This window comes from Gymnoscopelus microlampas, assembly GCF_963454915.1.
Source record: "Gymnoscopelus microlampas genome assembly, chromosome: 10".
Taxonomy (NCBI): domain Eukaryota; kingdom Metazoa; phylum Chordata; class Actinopteri; order Myctophiformes; family Myctophidae; genus Gymnoscopelus; species Gymnoscopelus microlampas.
The window spans coordinates 30,654,865-30,668,709 of NC_139947.1; the positions used below are offsets into that span (position 1 = coordinate 30,654,865).

The following is a 13,845-nucleotide window of genomic DNA, read 5'->3' on the forward strand; positions in this document are numbered from 1 at the left end:
CCCAAAATGATATGTATTTGGCCGCGGACCCCCATCTAAAAATATTTTGTTCCAGGGACCCCCAGAAGCAAAGATTTGAGTTACAAATGTTAGTAAAAATATATATTCAAAAATGTGCACACATTTTCAAGATTTTTCAAAAATAGCAGATCTACAAGCTCATAGCGCGGCACTCGGTGCAGCGCTATGAGCTTGTATATCTGCTATTTTTGAATAGCCAAAGTATAAAAGGTCATAATTATTCTGATGCTATATTTCCACATTTTGCTGGGTACCCCCTGGAACCCCCTCAAGTACCCCTGGGGGTCCCCGGACCCCACTTTGAGAACCAATGATCTACATGTCGAAGCTAATTCAGAGATTGATCTGGATTAAAGCATCAGCTCAGTGCCTAAAGATGCAAAGTGTAAAAATGAGATTCCCGCCAGTAAACTGTTCTTCTTCTTCTTCTCCCTCAGGCTTATGCAATGATGCTGTCTCTGTCAGAGAACAACCCTTTGCACGCGCCCTCCCAAAACTCTCTGGACGCTTGGCTGAGCATGGGAGGCGGACCGTCTGAGACGAGCAGCTTTCATCCACTCAACCACATCTAGAAGACAGAGAGAGAGAGAGAGAGAGAGAGAGAGAGAGGAGAAGGGGGTTGGGGAGGGGAAGGAACTGGAGCAATAGTATCACAATGGATAGAAAACAAGTGATTGAAAAAAGTGGGAGGATGAGTGAAGACCAGAGTAGTGTGTGTGTGTGTGTGTGTGTGTGTGTGTGTGTGTGTGTGCGTGTGCGCGTGCGCGTGCGTACGAGAGCGTGCGTACGAGAGCGTGAGAGATAACTAAATAATCATCCCTTGATGAGGGGTCTTGTAAGCAGAGAGAAAGACTCTGACATAGAGGAAGCACTGCTCAGCCCCTGTTGATGTGAAGGACGCGATGAATGCTTTTCCACTGCATAGAAACTCCACAATTCTCCCATCCTTCCCCAGTCCCCACTGGGTCCACTGAAAGCCCCACAGCGACCCTGAGTATGGCTCTCACAAAGATGCTGAACGATTTTAATATCTCACTGACGTCTATGAACACAAAGAGCACTGCGGCATTGACACTGCAATAGCACTGCATGGCCACAGGGTGGTGGTATTTCAACAAGAGCAACTGGCAGGAACATAGTGGGCGCGTGCACTATGGCATCCAGGTTCTGTTTTTTTACCCTCTTGTGACTCACACACACGCACGCACGCACGCACGCACGCACGCACGCACACACACACACACACACACACACACACACACACACACACACACACACACACGCACACACACACACCCCTCCGATCATGGCCCACACATGTACTGTTATTCCACTTTGAACTAAAAGTTACCGAATCAATGATATAGCCCCATAATTGACAGAATGTTACTGGAGAAAATCACACGCTGTGTTTGATTTAGGAAATACGTCCCAATAGATGTTCGTTTGAGCTTATTGTGTTGAATGATTACACAGAGAGTGACACTACAACATTTAAATGTGCAACCAGTGATTTTGATTCATTACCCAGCCAGGACACTAGCCATTTTGATTAGATACCCACTTTGATCATGCTGAAAATGACATTAAATCATACTCAACAAGAGGAAAGTGTTTATTTTTTCTCTCTCCTCTCCTTAGATGTTCAATTCATTTCATTTGTTAATTTTATTTACTTTTTTTTCTCCTCTTAGATAACAGTATTGTTTCTTTGTAGGCACCTCAGTGCTAAAATGTTAATATAATTATTTTAGAGAAGGACCAAAATTGTATGATATTGTTGTATGATGTACAAAATAACCTAGATGTTCATAGCAAGAGTGGTATGTGCCAAATAACCCATAGAAAACGTTTTGTTCTCTGACAATCATCTCTTCTAAGGGGCTTGCATTTTCTGTCATAGTTCATGTTTGGTTGCTATCTTCACACTCTGATATATTTGATTTTTGAGAGTGTTGTGTATTCTATTTATTTTTGGTTGGTTGTTCACAATATGAAGCGGAAAAATGAAAACTAAGTGTCGTTTTGTCCCTCTTGTTTCTCGTCGCTGACGGAGCGAGCACCTATTGGAACGTGAGTGAGATTCAGAATCTCTTGTTTTGATGCGTTTTAGTGTGCCAAAATGGAAAAGAATCCATGAACTCATCTGTTATTATTTATAGCGAAAAGGTTAGCTGTAGCTTGTTTTAGATCCTGTTCTGCATCGTAACACCTTTACCAGGCTTCGGTGTGTCCTGTTTCAAGTTCAACCATTTCAACCAGTATGCTGAATGTTTTTCTTCAAAAGGTTGAAATCTGTGGCCATTTTGGGCAACCGTCTCCAGGAAAGGGCATTATAATGTCATCCTTATACATTTTTTTAAAATCCAGTTGTATATGGTCAGTCCCTGTTTTTTTTCCATGGGGTTAGGGTTAGGGCTATCATTACTGGTAAATGCTCATTTAAATAATCACACAATTTAGACTATATCAATGGCCGTCACAATTTGACAGGCGACATAACTGGTAGTTGCATAATGGAGTGAAAGAATCACTGGTCCAAAAGACAAATTATTAAAACAAATTCAGTACACACACATACAAATGTACCAGAATGTATATAGTATCATTGCTGGTGTTAACGGTTGTACCTTAACTGTCCTCCTAACACATGTAAAACATGTTTAGTTGTGTTCCAGATGTGTGGTTCTGAATTTGCGGAGAAAGGGAATAGTCCTACTTAATCATAATTCTAATTATTGGCTTCCCTAATCTTCATAGGTCACGCAGAGAACTTAATCCGTAATGGTCGTCAACAAGGTGGATATGCCACTTACGGAAGGGCATGAGGCATTTACTGTAGATATCTGTAGATAACTGTAGGAGACAAAGGCAGGAGGGAGGGTGAGCTTTGTTGATCATTGTTACCTTGATCCTCCTGTCATAATAGGACTATAGATAATATAGGCCTGATGCTGTACTTTCAAAATAGCACTTAAACCACATGGGTCCAAGCCATACATTGATCAAGGCTTTGGTCTCTAGAACTGAGAACACACAGAGTTGTTCTTTCTATTTTTGGTTTGTTTGTTTGTTTGTTTGCTTTTTTTTCTCGTCAAAACTTGTTTCACATTGAGTAGATGAGCAACCCGCGCTCGAAAACGGAAAAAAACAAACACACAAACAATCTGATACTGAAGCACTGTAATTTTTCTTTCATAATAGCCAGTGATAGTTTGATGCTAAGACTGCTGCATCATCTCACTTTTTTTAAAGGCCGAGGTTTGGGATGTTCTTTTTTTTTAACACTAGCTACTGAATGAGGTTTCATTCACAGTTAACACATTGTTGTACAACACCTGGTTATATAATGCAAATACCTTGGTTACTACATTTTTTGGGGTTGACTATATATAATGTTTGTCATGTACTACTGTAATAAATACGCGCTGTGTAAAGCAAAGCCAACTTTGGAAAGTATTCTGGCAAATGATCACTGAAACATGGTTCAGCATAGTAGAACATGGTTGCTGTCCCCCTGCCCATCCCCCCACTGTTACAGGATAAAGTAAAAAATGAAAATCTATATATACATATTGTTTCTTTTTAATTGTATAGTATTTTAAGGATTATAATAAAAAAAAACAGCAATGGTGCATTTGTCTGAAGAAGAAAACAAAATCATTGAAAAAAAATGGGTTTAAATGGATGGTGCTTGTTTCGTTTGAGTTGTAATATCGCCTCTGTTATGTTTATTGAAAACAGAAAAAAATATTGTGCATGACGTGTTTAGCGGTCATAATAATGATGTCCATTTGTGAAATGTGTATCAAATAAAAAAAAGAATAAAATAAATCCGTAGATGCACTTATTGTACATGTGGTTTAGGTTTTAGTAGGTTTGACTTCAAGTTCTTGACTGCCTTACGAATGTACCGGGCAGATGGCTCTGAAACACATAGAAGAGAGACAGACTGGTGGGAGAAGAAATAATAAAAAAAAAAAAAAAAAAAAAAGGATTGTAGAATAATATTGAACAATTCTGAAATTGCAGTTCTTTTGATTCTTGTGATTATTGGAGATGTACTTTAGAGAAATTTCATTGAAAAAAATATGACTCCGATGTTAATTCTGTAGAATAGAAATGTATACCAAATGTAATCTTTCCAATGCTATGAAGAATTTATACATGAAATTGATATGCAATAAAAACCTGTGTGCTTTTTAAATCAAATGTCCAACGCGTATCTTTGAAATGAGACCATTATACGATTTTGTATGTATATATATATATATATATATATATATATATATATATATATATATATATATATATATATTACTAAGTCCAGAGCTCGATGAATGTTAGGGACCAAAAAAAAAGTCACTACCAATCAACTTTATATTGCCTGAAACGTACTCCTAACAGGTCTTTGGGGGAACAATTTTTTTTTTGGCCTCCAAACTTAGTGATTTTTTCGGATTTAACTACGTTTCGGTAGTGACACAATGGTGTCAATACCGAAACGAAAAAAAATTACTAAGTCCAGAGCTCGATGAATGTTAGGGACCAAAAAAAAAGTCACTACCAATCAACTTTAAATTGCCTGAAACGTACTCCTAACAGGTTTTTGGGGGAACACATTTTTTTTTGGCCTCCACACTTAGTGATTTTTTCGGATTTAACTTCGTTTCGGTAGTGACAGAATGGTGTCACTATACCGAAACGGAAAAAAAATTACTAAGTCCAGAGCTTGATGAATGTTAGGGACCAAAAAAAGAGTCACTACCAATCAACTTTAAATTGCCTGAAACGTACTCCTAACAGGCTTTTGGGGGAACATTTTTTTTCCCCGTTTCGGTAGTGTCACTACCGAAACGGAAAAAAAATTACTAAGTCGATGAATGTTAGGGACCAAAAAAAAAGTCGGTAGCACTTTACCATAATGACCCGTTATAAAGCATTTATAAACGTTTATAAGTAGTTTGTAGACCATTAACAAATCATTAACAACCTGTTTGTTGACATTCGTAAATGATTACTAAAACCTTTATAACTACAGTTACAAATCATTTGTAAAGTATTAGTAAGTAGTGAACTATTAATGAATAAGCCATTTATATACATCTGTAAAAGATTATTAAATCATTTGTAACGACCCATTCTAAAGCATTTATAAACGTTTATAAGCAGTTTGTAGACTATTAACAAATCATAACAACCTGTTTATTGACATTCGTAAATGATTACTAAAACCTTTATAACTACGGTTACAAATCATCTATAAAGGTATTAGTAACTATTCATGAATAAGCCATGTATAATACATCTGTAAATGATTATTAAATCATTTGTAACTGATGTTACATAATATATACAAGCTATTGGTAGCTTGTTCATGTTTAACATATGCTTTGTTAAACATTCCTAAAGTATCTATAAATCCTTAGTACATGTTATTATGTGCCCTATAGTAAAGTGAAGACAGTTCATCATTTACAACTGTCTGTTAATGTGTTTGTTCATGTTTAACATGCTTTGTAAAACATTCCTAAAATATCTATAAATCCTTTGTACATGTTATTATGTGCCCTACAGTAAAGTGAAGACAGTTCATCATTTATGACTGTCTGTTAATGTGGACTTTCTCCTTACCTGTTGCAAACTACCTGGCTTTCATGAATGCAGACACCAAACAATTACTAGAATTATCATTCATGTTAAGCAAATGATGCGTAAGACATTCGTAAAGAGTATGTAAACCATTTGCAGACGTTATCATGAGCCTGAGCCTAGTTGCTTCTTTTGGGCTTGCTTTCATAGACCTGTCCGCTTTTTTCTTTTGCAAAATCTGGCAACACACTGATTACCTGCATTACACCTGCAGTAGCCTACTAGGGAGGAAGTGAACAGTGATGCAGTTGCAGACTGGACAGAAATATGTCTAATTCATGTTTTATGTGTTTTAACTGTCTTGTTGCAGGTGATCGAGGTAACATAAAATGGCTAATCTTACACACATGAAGTAGCATTATGACTAGGGGGTATTTTGATGGTGGCTGTTTGTATCCACAATGTTTGTTTTGATGTGTAGGCTAGTAATGTCCTCCATGCTTAGCAGTTTAGCTTAGCAGCTAAAGCTAACTTGCACTGGGAGGTGGTGACTGCAGAGGCTCCAAGCTGCTACTCTGTGATTCTGTTGTGATTAATTTCTTTGTTTAAATGTCAGTGTGTGTGCTGTGGCCAAGAGTTGCTACATTTTATATCTTAATAAATTGTTGTATACTTGTATACTATATAACGTTACTTTTGCCACTTTTTGATGTCACATGTTTTACTAATCACTGTTAAACATGAAATAATAATGCATAGTCTTCACTTTACAACAAGGCCCATGATAACGTTAGCAAATGGTCAACACACTCTTTACGAATGTCTTACGAATCATATATTAAACATGAAAGATAATTCTAGTAATTGTTTGGCATCTGCATTCATGAAAGCCAGGTAGTTTGCAACAGGTAAGGAGAAAGTCACATTAACATTAACGTCATTTTTCGTCACCAGCATTTTTTGTCATTTTTCGTCACCAGCATTTTTTCGTCACCAGCATTTTTCGTCATTTTTCGTCACCAGCATTTTTCGTCACCAGCATTTTTGCGTCACCAGCATTTTTTTCGTCACCAGCATTTTTCGTCATTTTTCGTCACCAGCATTTTTCGTCATTTTTCGTCACCAGCATTTTTTCGTCACCAGCATTTTTCGTCATTTTTCGTCACCAGCATTTTTTCGTCACCAGCATTTTTCGTCATTTTTGGTCACCAGCATTTTTTCGTCACCAGCATTTTTTGTCATTTTTCGTCACCAGCATTTTTTTGTCATTTTTCGTCACCAGCATTTTTTCGTCACCAACATTTTTTGTCATTTTTCGTCACCAGCATTTTTTCGTCACCAGCATTTTTCGTCATTTTTCGTCACCAGCATTTTTCGTCATTTTTCGTCACCAGCATTTTTTCGTCACCAGCATTTTTCGTCATTTTTCGCCACCAGCATTTTTTCGTCACCAGCATTTTCCGTCATTTTTCGTCACCAGCATTTTTCGTCACCAGCATTTTTTCGTCACCAGCATTTTTTCGTCACCATAATTTTTTCGTCATTTTTCGTCACCAGCATTTTTTCGTCACCAGCATTTTTTGTCATTTTTCGTCATTTTTCGTCACCAGCATTTTTTGTCATTTTTCGTCACCAGCATTTTTTCGTCACCAGCATTTTTCGTTACCAGCATTTTTTCGTCACCAGCATTTTTTGTCATTTTTCGTCACCAGCATTTTTTCGTAATTTTTCGTAATTTTTCGTCACCAGCATTTTTTCGTCACCAGCATTTTTTTCGTCACCAGCATTTTTCGTCACCAGCATTTTTTCGTCACCAGCATTTTTCGTCATTTTTCGTCACCAGCATTTTTTGTCATTTTTCGTCACCAGCATTTTTTCGTCATTTTTGCTGGTGACGAAATGCTGGTGACGAAAAATGACGAAAAATGCTGGTGACCAGCATTTTTCGTCATTTTTCGTCACCAGCATTTTTTCGTCACCAGCATTTTTCGTCATTTTTCGTCACCAGCATTTTTTCGTCACCAGCATTTTTTGTCATTTTTCGTCACCAGCATTTTTTCGTCACCAGCATTTTTCGTCACCAGCATTTTTTCGTCACCAGCATTTTTTGTCATTTTTCGTCACCAGCATTTTTTCGTCACCAGCATTTTTCGTCATTTTTCGTCACCAGCATTTTTCGTCATTTTTCGTCACCAGCATTTTTTCGTCACCAGCATTTTTCGTCATTTTTCGTCACCAGCATTTTTTTGTCACCAGCATTTTTCGTCACCAGCATTTTTCGTCACCAGCATTTTTTCGTCACCAGCTTTTTTTGTCATTTTTCGTCACCAGCATTTTTTCGTCATTTTTCGTCACCAGCATTTTTTCGTCACCAGCATTTTTTTCGTCACCAGCATTTTTCGTCACCAGCATTTTTTCGTCACCAGCATTTTTCGTCATTTTTCGCCACCAGCATTTTTTGTCATTTTTTGTCACCAGCATTTTTTCGTCACCAGCATTTTTCGTCATTTTTCTTCACCAGCATTTTTCGTCATTTTTCGTCACCAGCATTTTTTCGTCACCAGCATTTTTCGTCATTTTTCGTCACCAGCATTTTTTTGTCACCAGCATTTTTCGTCATTTTTCGTCACCAGCATTTTTCGTCACCAGCATTTTTCGTCACCAGCATTTTTTCGTCACCAGCATTTTTTGTCATTTTTCGTCACCAGCATTTTTTCGTAATTTTTCGTCACCAGCATGTTTTCGTCACCAGCATTTTTTTCGTCACCAGCATTTTTTGTCACCAGCATTTTTTCGTCACCAGCATTTTTCGTCATTTTTCGTCACCAGCATTTTTTGTCATTTTTCGTCACCAGCATTTTTTCGTCATTTTTCGTCACCAGCATTTTTCGTCATTTTTCGTCACCAGCATTTTTGCGTCACCAGCATTTTTTTCGTCACCAGCATTTTTCGTCATTTTTCGTCACCAGCATTTTTCGTCATTTTTCGTCACCAGCATTTTTTCGTCACCAGCATTTTACGTCATTTTTCGTCACCAGCATTTTTTCGTCACCAGCATTTTTCGTCATTTTTCGTCACCAGCATTTTTTGGTCCCTAACATTCATCGAGCTCTGGACTTAGTAATTTTTTTCCCGTTTCGGTAGTGACACAATGGTGTCACTACCGAAACGAAAAAAAAATTGTTCCCCCAAAAACCTGTTAGGAGTATGTTTCAGGCAATTTAAAGTTGATTGGTAGTGACTTTTTTTTTGGTCCCTAACATTCATCGAGCTCTGGACTTAGTAATTTTTTTTCTGTTTCGGTAGTGACACTACCGAAACGAAAAAAAAATTGATCCCCCAAAAACCTGTTAGGAGTACGTTTCAGGCAATTTAAAGTTGATTGGTAGTGACTTTTTTTTTGGTCCCTAACATTCATCGAGCTCTGGACATTTTTCGTCATTTTTCGTCACCAGCATTTTTCGTAATTTTTCGTCACCAGCATTTTTCGTCATTTTTCGTCACCAGCATTTTTTCGTCACCAGCATTTTTTGTCATTTTTCGTCACCAGCATTTTTTCGTCACCAGCATTTTTCGTCATTTTTCGTCACCAGCATTTTTCATCACCAGCATTTTTTGTCATTTTTCGTCACCAGCATTTTTTCGTCACCAGCATTTTTCGTGATTTTTCGTCACCAGCATTTTTTCGTCACCAGCATTTTTCGTCATTTTTCGTCACCAGCATTTTTCGTCACCAGCATTTTTCGTCATTTTTCGTCACCAGCATTTTTCGTCACCAGCATTTTTTCGTCACCAGCATTTTTTGTCATTTTTCGTCACCAGCATTTTTCGTCATTTTTCGTCACCAGCATTTTTCGTCACCAGCATTTTTCGTCATTTTTCGTCACCAGCATTTTTCGTCACCAGCATTTTTTCGTCACCAGCATTTTTTGTCATTTTTCGTCATTTTTCGTCACCAGCATTTTTTCGTCACCAGCATTTTTTCGTCACCAGCATTTTTCGTCATTTTTCGTCACCAGCATTTTTCGTCATTTTTCGTCATTTTTCGTCACCAGCATTTTTCGTCACCAGCATTTTTTCGTCACCAGCATTTTTTGTCATTTTTCGTCACCAGCATTTTTCGTCATTTTTCGTCACCAGCATTTTTTCGTCACCAGCATTTTTTCGTCACCAGCATTTTTCGTCACCAGCATTTTTCGTCATTTTTCGTCACCAGCATTTTTTCGTCACCAGCATTTTTCGTCATTTTTCGTCACCAGCATTTTTTCGTCACCAGCATTTTTCGTCATTTTTCGTCACCAGCATTTTTTCGTCACCAGCATTTTTTGTCATTTTTCGTCACCAGCATTTTTTCATCACCAGCATTTTTTGTCATTTTTCGTCACCAGCATTTTTTCGTCACCAGCATTTTTCGTCACCAGCATTTTTCGTCATTTTTCGTCACCAGCATTTTTTCGTCACCAGCATTTTTCGTCATTTTTCGTCACCAGCATTTTTTCGTCACCAGCATTTTTCGTCATTTTTCGTCACCAGCATTTTTTCGTCACCAGCATTTTTTGTCATTTTTCGTCACCAGCATTTTTTCATCACCAGCATTTTTTGTCATTTTTCGTCACCAGCATTTTTTCGTCACCAGCATTTTTCGTCATTTTTCGTCACCAGCATTTTTTGTCATTTTTCGTCACCAGCATTTTTTCGTCATTTTTCGTCACCAGCATTTTTTCGTCACCAGCATTTTTTTCGTCACCAGCATTTTTCGTCATTTTTCGTCACCAGCATTTTTTGTCATTTTTCGTCACCAGCATTTTTTCGTCACCAGCATTTTTCGTCATTTTTCGTCACCAGCATTTTTCGTCATTTTTCGTCACCAGCATTTTTCGTCATTTTTCGTCACCAGCATTTTTTCGTCACCAGCATTTTTCGTCATTTTTCGTCACCAGCATTTTTTCGTCACCAGCATTTTTCGTCATTTTTCGTCACCAGCATTTTTTCGTCACCAGCATTTTTTGTCATTTTTCGTCACCAGCGTGTGACACTACCGGTAGTGTCACTACCGAAACGGGAAAAAAAAATCAAAAAAAAGTCACTACCAATCAACTTTAAATTGCCTGAAACGTACTCCTAACAGGTTTTTGAGGGGGAAAAAAATCACAAAAAAGTCACTACCAATCAACTTTAAATTGCCTGAAACGTACTCCTAACAGGTTTTTGGGGAACAATCTTTTTTTCGTTTCGGTAGTGTCACTACCGAAACGGGGAAAAAAAATCACAAAAAAGTCACTACCAATCAACTTTAAATTGACTGAAACGTACTCCTAACAGGTTTTTGGGGGAACTTTTTTTTTTTCGTTTCGGTAGTGTCACTACCGAAACGGAAAAAAAAAATCACAAAAAAGTCACTACCAATCAACTTTAAATTGCCTGAAACGTACTCCTAACAGGTTTTTGGGGGAACATTGTTTTTTTTCGTTTCGGTAGTGTCACTACCGAAACAGGGAAAAAAATCACAAAAAAGTCACTACCAATCAACTTTAAATTGCCTGAAACGTACTCCTAACAGGTTTTTGGGGGAACATTTTTTTTTTCGTTTCGGTAGTGTCACTACCGAAACGGAAACAAAATTACTAAGTCCAGAGCTCGATGAATGTTAGGGACCAAAAAAAAAGTCACTACCAATCAACTTTAAATTGCCTGAAACGTACTCCTAACAGGTTTTTGGGGGAACATTTTTTTTTCCGTTTCGGTAGTGACACCATTGTGTCACTACCGAAACGGAAAAAAGATTACTAAGTCCAGAGCTCGATGAATGTTAGGGACCAAAAAAAAAGTCACTACCAATCAACTTTAAATTGCCTGAAACGTACTCCTAACAGGTTTTTGGGGGAACATTTTTTTTTTCGTTTCGGTAGTGACACCATTGTGTCACTACCGAAACGGAAAAAAAATTACTAAGTCCAGAGCTCGATGAATGTTAGGGACCAAAAAAAAAGTCACTACCAATCAACTTTAAATTGCCTGAAACGTACTCCTAACAGGTTTTTGGGGGGACGATTTTGGCCTCCACACTTAGTGATTTTTTCGGATTTAACTTTCGTTTCGGTAGTGACACAAAAACGTTTCGGTAGTGACACAATGGTGAAAAAAAATTACTCCACTACAAAGTACTACCAATCAACTCTAAATTGCCTGAAACGTACTCTTAACAGGTTTTTGGGGGGACGATTTTGGCCTCCACACTTAGTGATTTTTTGGATTTAACTTTCGTTTCGGTAGTGACAACATTTTTTTTCGGTAGTGACACAATGGTGAAAAAAAAAATGACTCCACTACAAAGTACTACCAATCAACTCTAAATTGCCTGAAACGTACTCCTAACAGGTTTTTGGGGGGACGATTTTGGCCTCCGCACTTGTTGATTTTTTTAGATTTAACTTTCGTTTCGGTAGTGACACAGAAACGTTTCGGTAGTGACACAATGGTGAAAAAATAAATACTCCACTACAAAGTACTACCAATCAACTCTAAATTGCCTGAAACGTACTCCTAACAGGTTTTTGGGGGGACGATTTTGGCCTCCACACTTAGTGATTTTTCGGATTTAACTTTCGTTTCGGTAGTGACACAAAAACGTTTCGTTAGTGACACAATGGTGGAAAAAAAAATGACTCCACTACAAAGTACTACCAATCAACTCTAAATTGCCTGAAACGTACTCCTAACAGGTTTTTGGGGGGACGATTTTGGCCTCCACACTTAGTGATTTTTTCATATTTAACTTTCGTTTCGGTAGTGACACAAAAACGTTTCGGTAGTGACACAATGGTGAAAAAAAAATTACTCCACTACAATGTACTACCAATCAACTCTATATTGGCTGAAACGTACTCCTAACAGGTTTTTGGGTGGACGATTTTGGCCTCCACACTTAGTGATTTTTTCGGATTTAACTTTCGTTTCGGTAGTGACAAATTTTCGTTTCGGTAGTGACCCAATGGTGAAAAAATAAATGTACTAAGTCCAGAGCTCGATGAATGTTAGGGTCCCTAACATTCATCGAGCCTGGGCGTACATCTGTGCTGGAGGCTGATGACAGGGGAACAGGTTCTCCTGAGAGCAAGAAGCTGCGATGGAGAGATGAGTGAATGACATGGTCCAAGGAGTCTCAGATTCACTGAAGCAGTTAAACCGTGCAGGGTACAGAGGTCTGACTGTTTTTTTTTACCACTATAGAACTGTTGTGTGTATTTGAGCATGGCCCTCCATGCTCTTCAGTGAAAGATTACAGCCAGCTACAAACATGAAAAAACACCTATAGTGTAGGTCAGGGGTCTTCAACGTTTTCAGGCCAAGGACCCACTAGCTGAGAGAAAGATGAAGCAGGGACCCCGTCTATAATTGTATAAAATTGTGTTTCAGATTAAACATTTTTGTTTACTTAGTCTGCTCTTTTTACCCTCTACACCTCTACATCTTTGCCAAAAATAGCCAATCTACAAGCTGCGAGGCGTTGTGAGCGTGTTGATCTGCTATTTTTGGCTAAAGTTCTCCTCAGAAAAAGGATGCTAGGGCTCAAGTGGTTAATGTAAAAAAATAATAATCATAGCACACAAAGTTTTGGCGGACCCCCTGTAGTAACTCTGAGGACCCCCTAGGGGTCCCGGACCCCCTGTTGAAGACCCCTGGTGTAGGTATATTTTGCTTGTTGATCTTATTTTTGTTTGTTTTTTCTCCACGCTTTGTTTTGATGTCCCACGTCCTAATTGATTTATTAGCTCCTGCTGTGTATCCCCTCATCACCTTTAGTTTATGTCAGGTGAAGTGTGTGTTTGGGCAGCCTGGCATTCAGTGAGAGAATGGGAATGAGCTAGGCTCAATATTTTGAGTTTGGGTTTGAACCCCTAACCTCTGGTTTGAGAAGCAACATATCTCTAGCTCAGGGGTGGGCAACTCTGATAATGGAGAGGGCCACTATATTTCCACACTCACTATGCCATTCTATGTCACACAAAAGTTGCGACGCGTTTTGAGCTTGTAGATCGGCTATTTTAGCTATTTTTTAAATTGAAATCCTGATTTTTTTTTTCTACTTTTGAATTGGGATCCTGAAAAGTAACATTCGTATTTAATTTGAAATGCATTTAGTTATACTTATATTAACCTTATGAATTTAATTAAGAAAATACATTGGACATAAAAAGACAATAGAATTGTAATACTAGTCATCAAGCTACT

At 38.0% G+C, this 13,845-nt stretch overlaps 1 protein-coding gene across 9 annotated transcripts in view; it reads left to right on the plus strand.

Annotated features, from left to right (window-relative positions):
• Window positions 1-4,214, plus strand: part of prdm16 (PR domain containing 16) — a 246,425-nt gene extending 242,211 nt beyond the window's left edge. For all 9 annotated transcript variants that reach the window (XM_084070463.1, XM_084070464.1, XM_084070466.1 and 6 more), the window contains one exon: window positions 459-4,214. In XM_084070463.1, the coding sequence (XP_083926589.1) occupies window positions 459-471 (13 nt within the window). In that variant the 3' untranslated portion in view covers window positions 472-4,214. The remainder of the gene's footprint in view (window positions 1-458) is intronic.
• The last annotated feature ends 9,631 nt before the right edge of the window (window positions 4,215-13,845 follow it).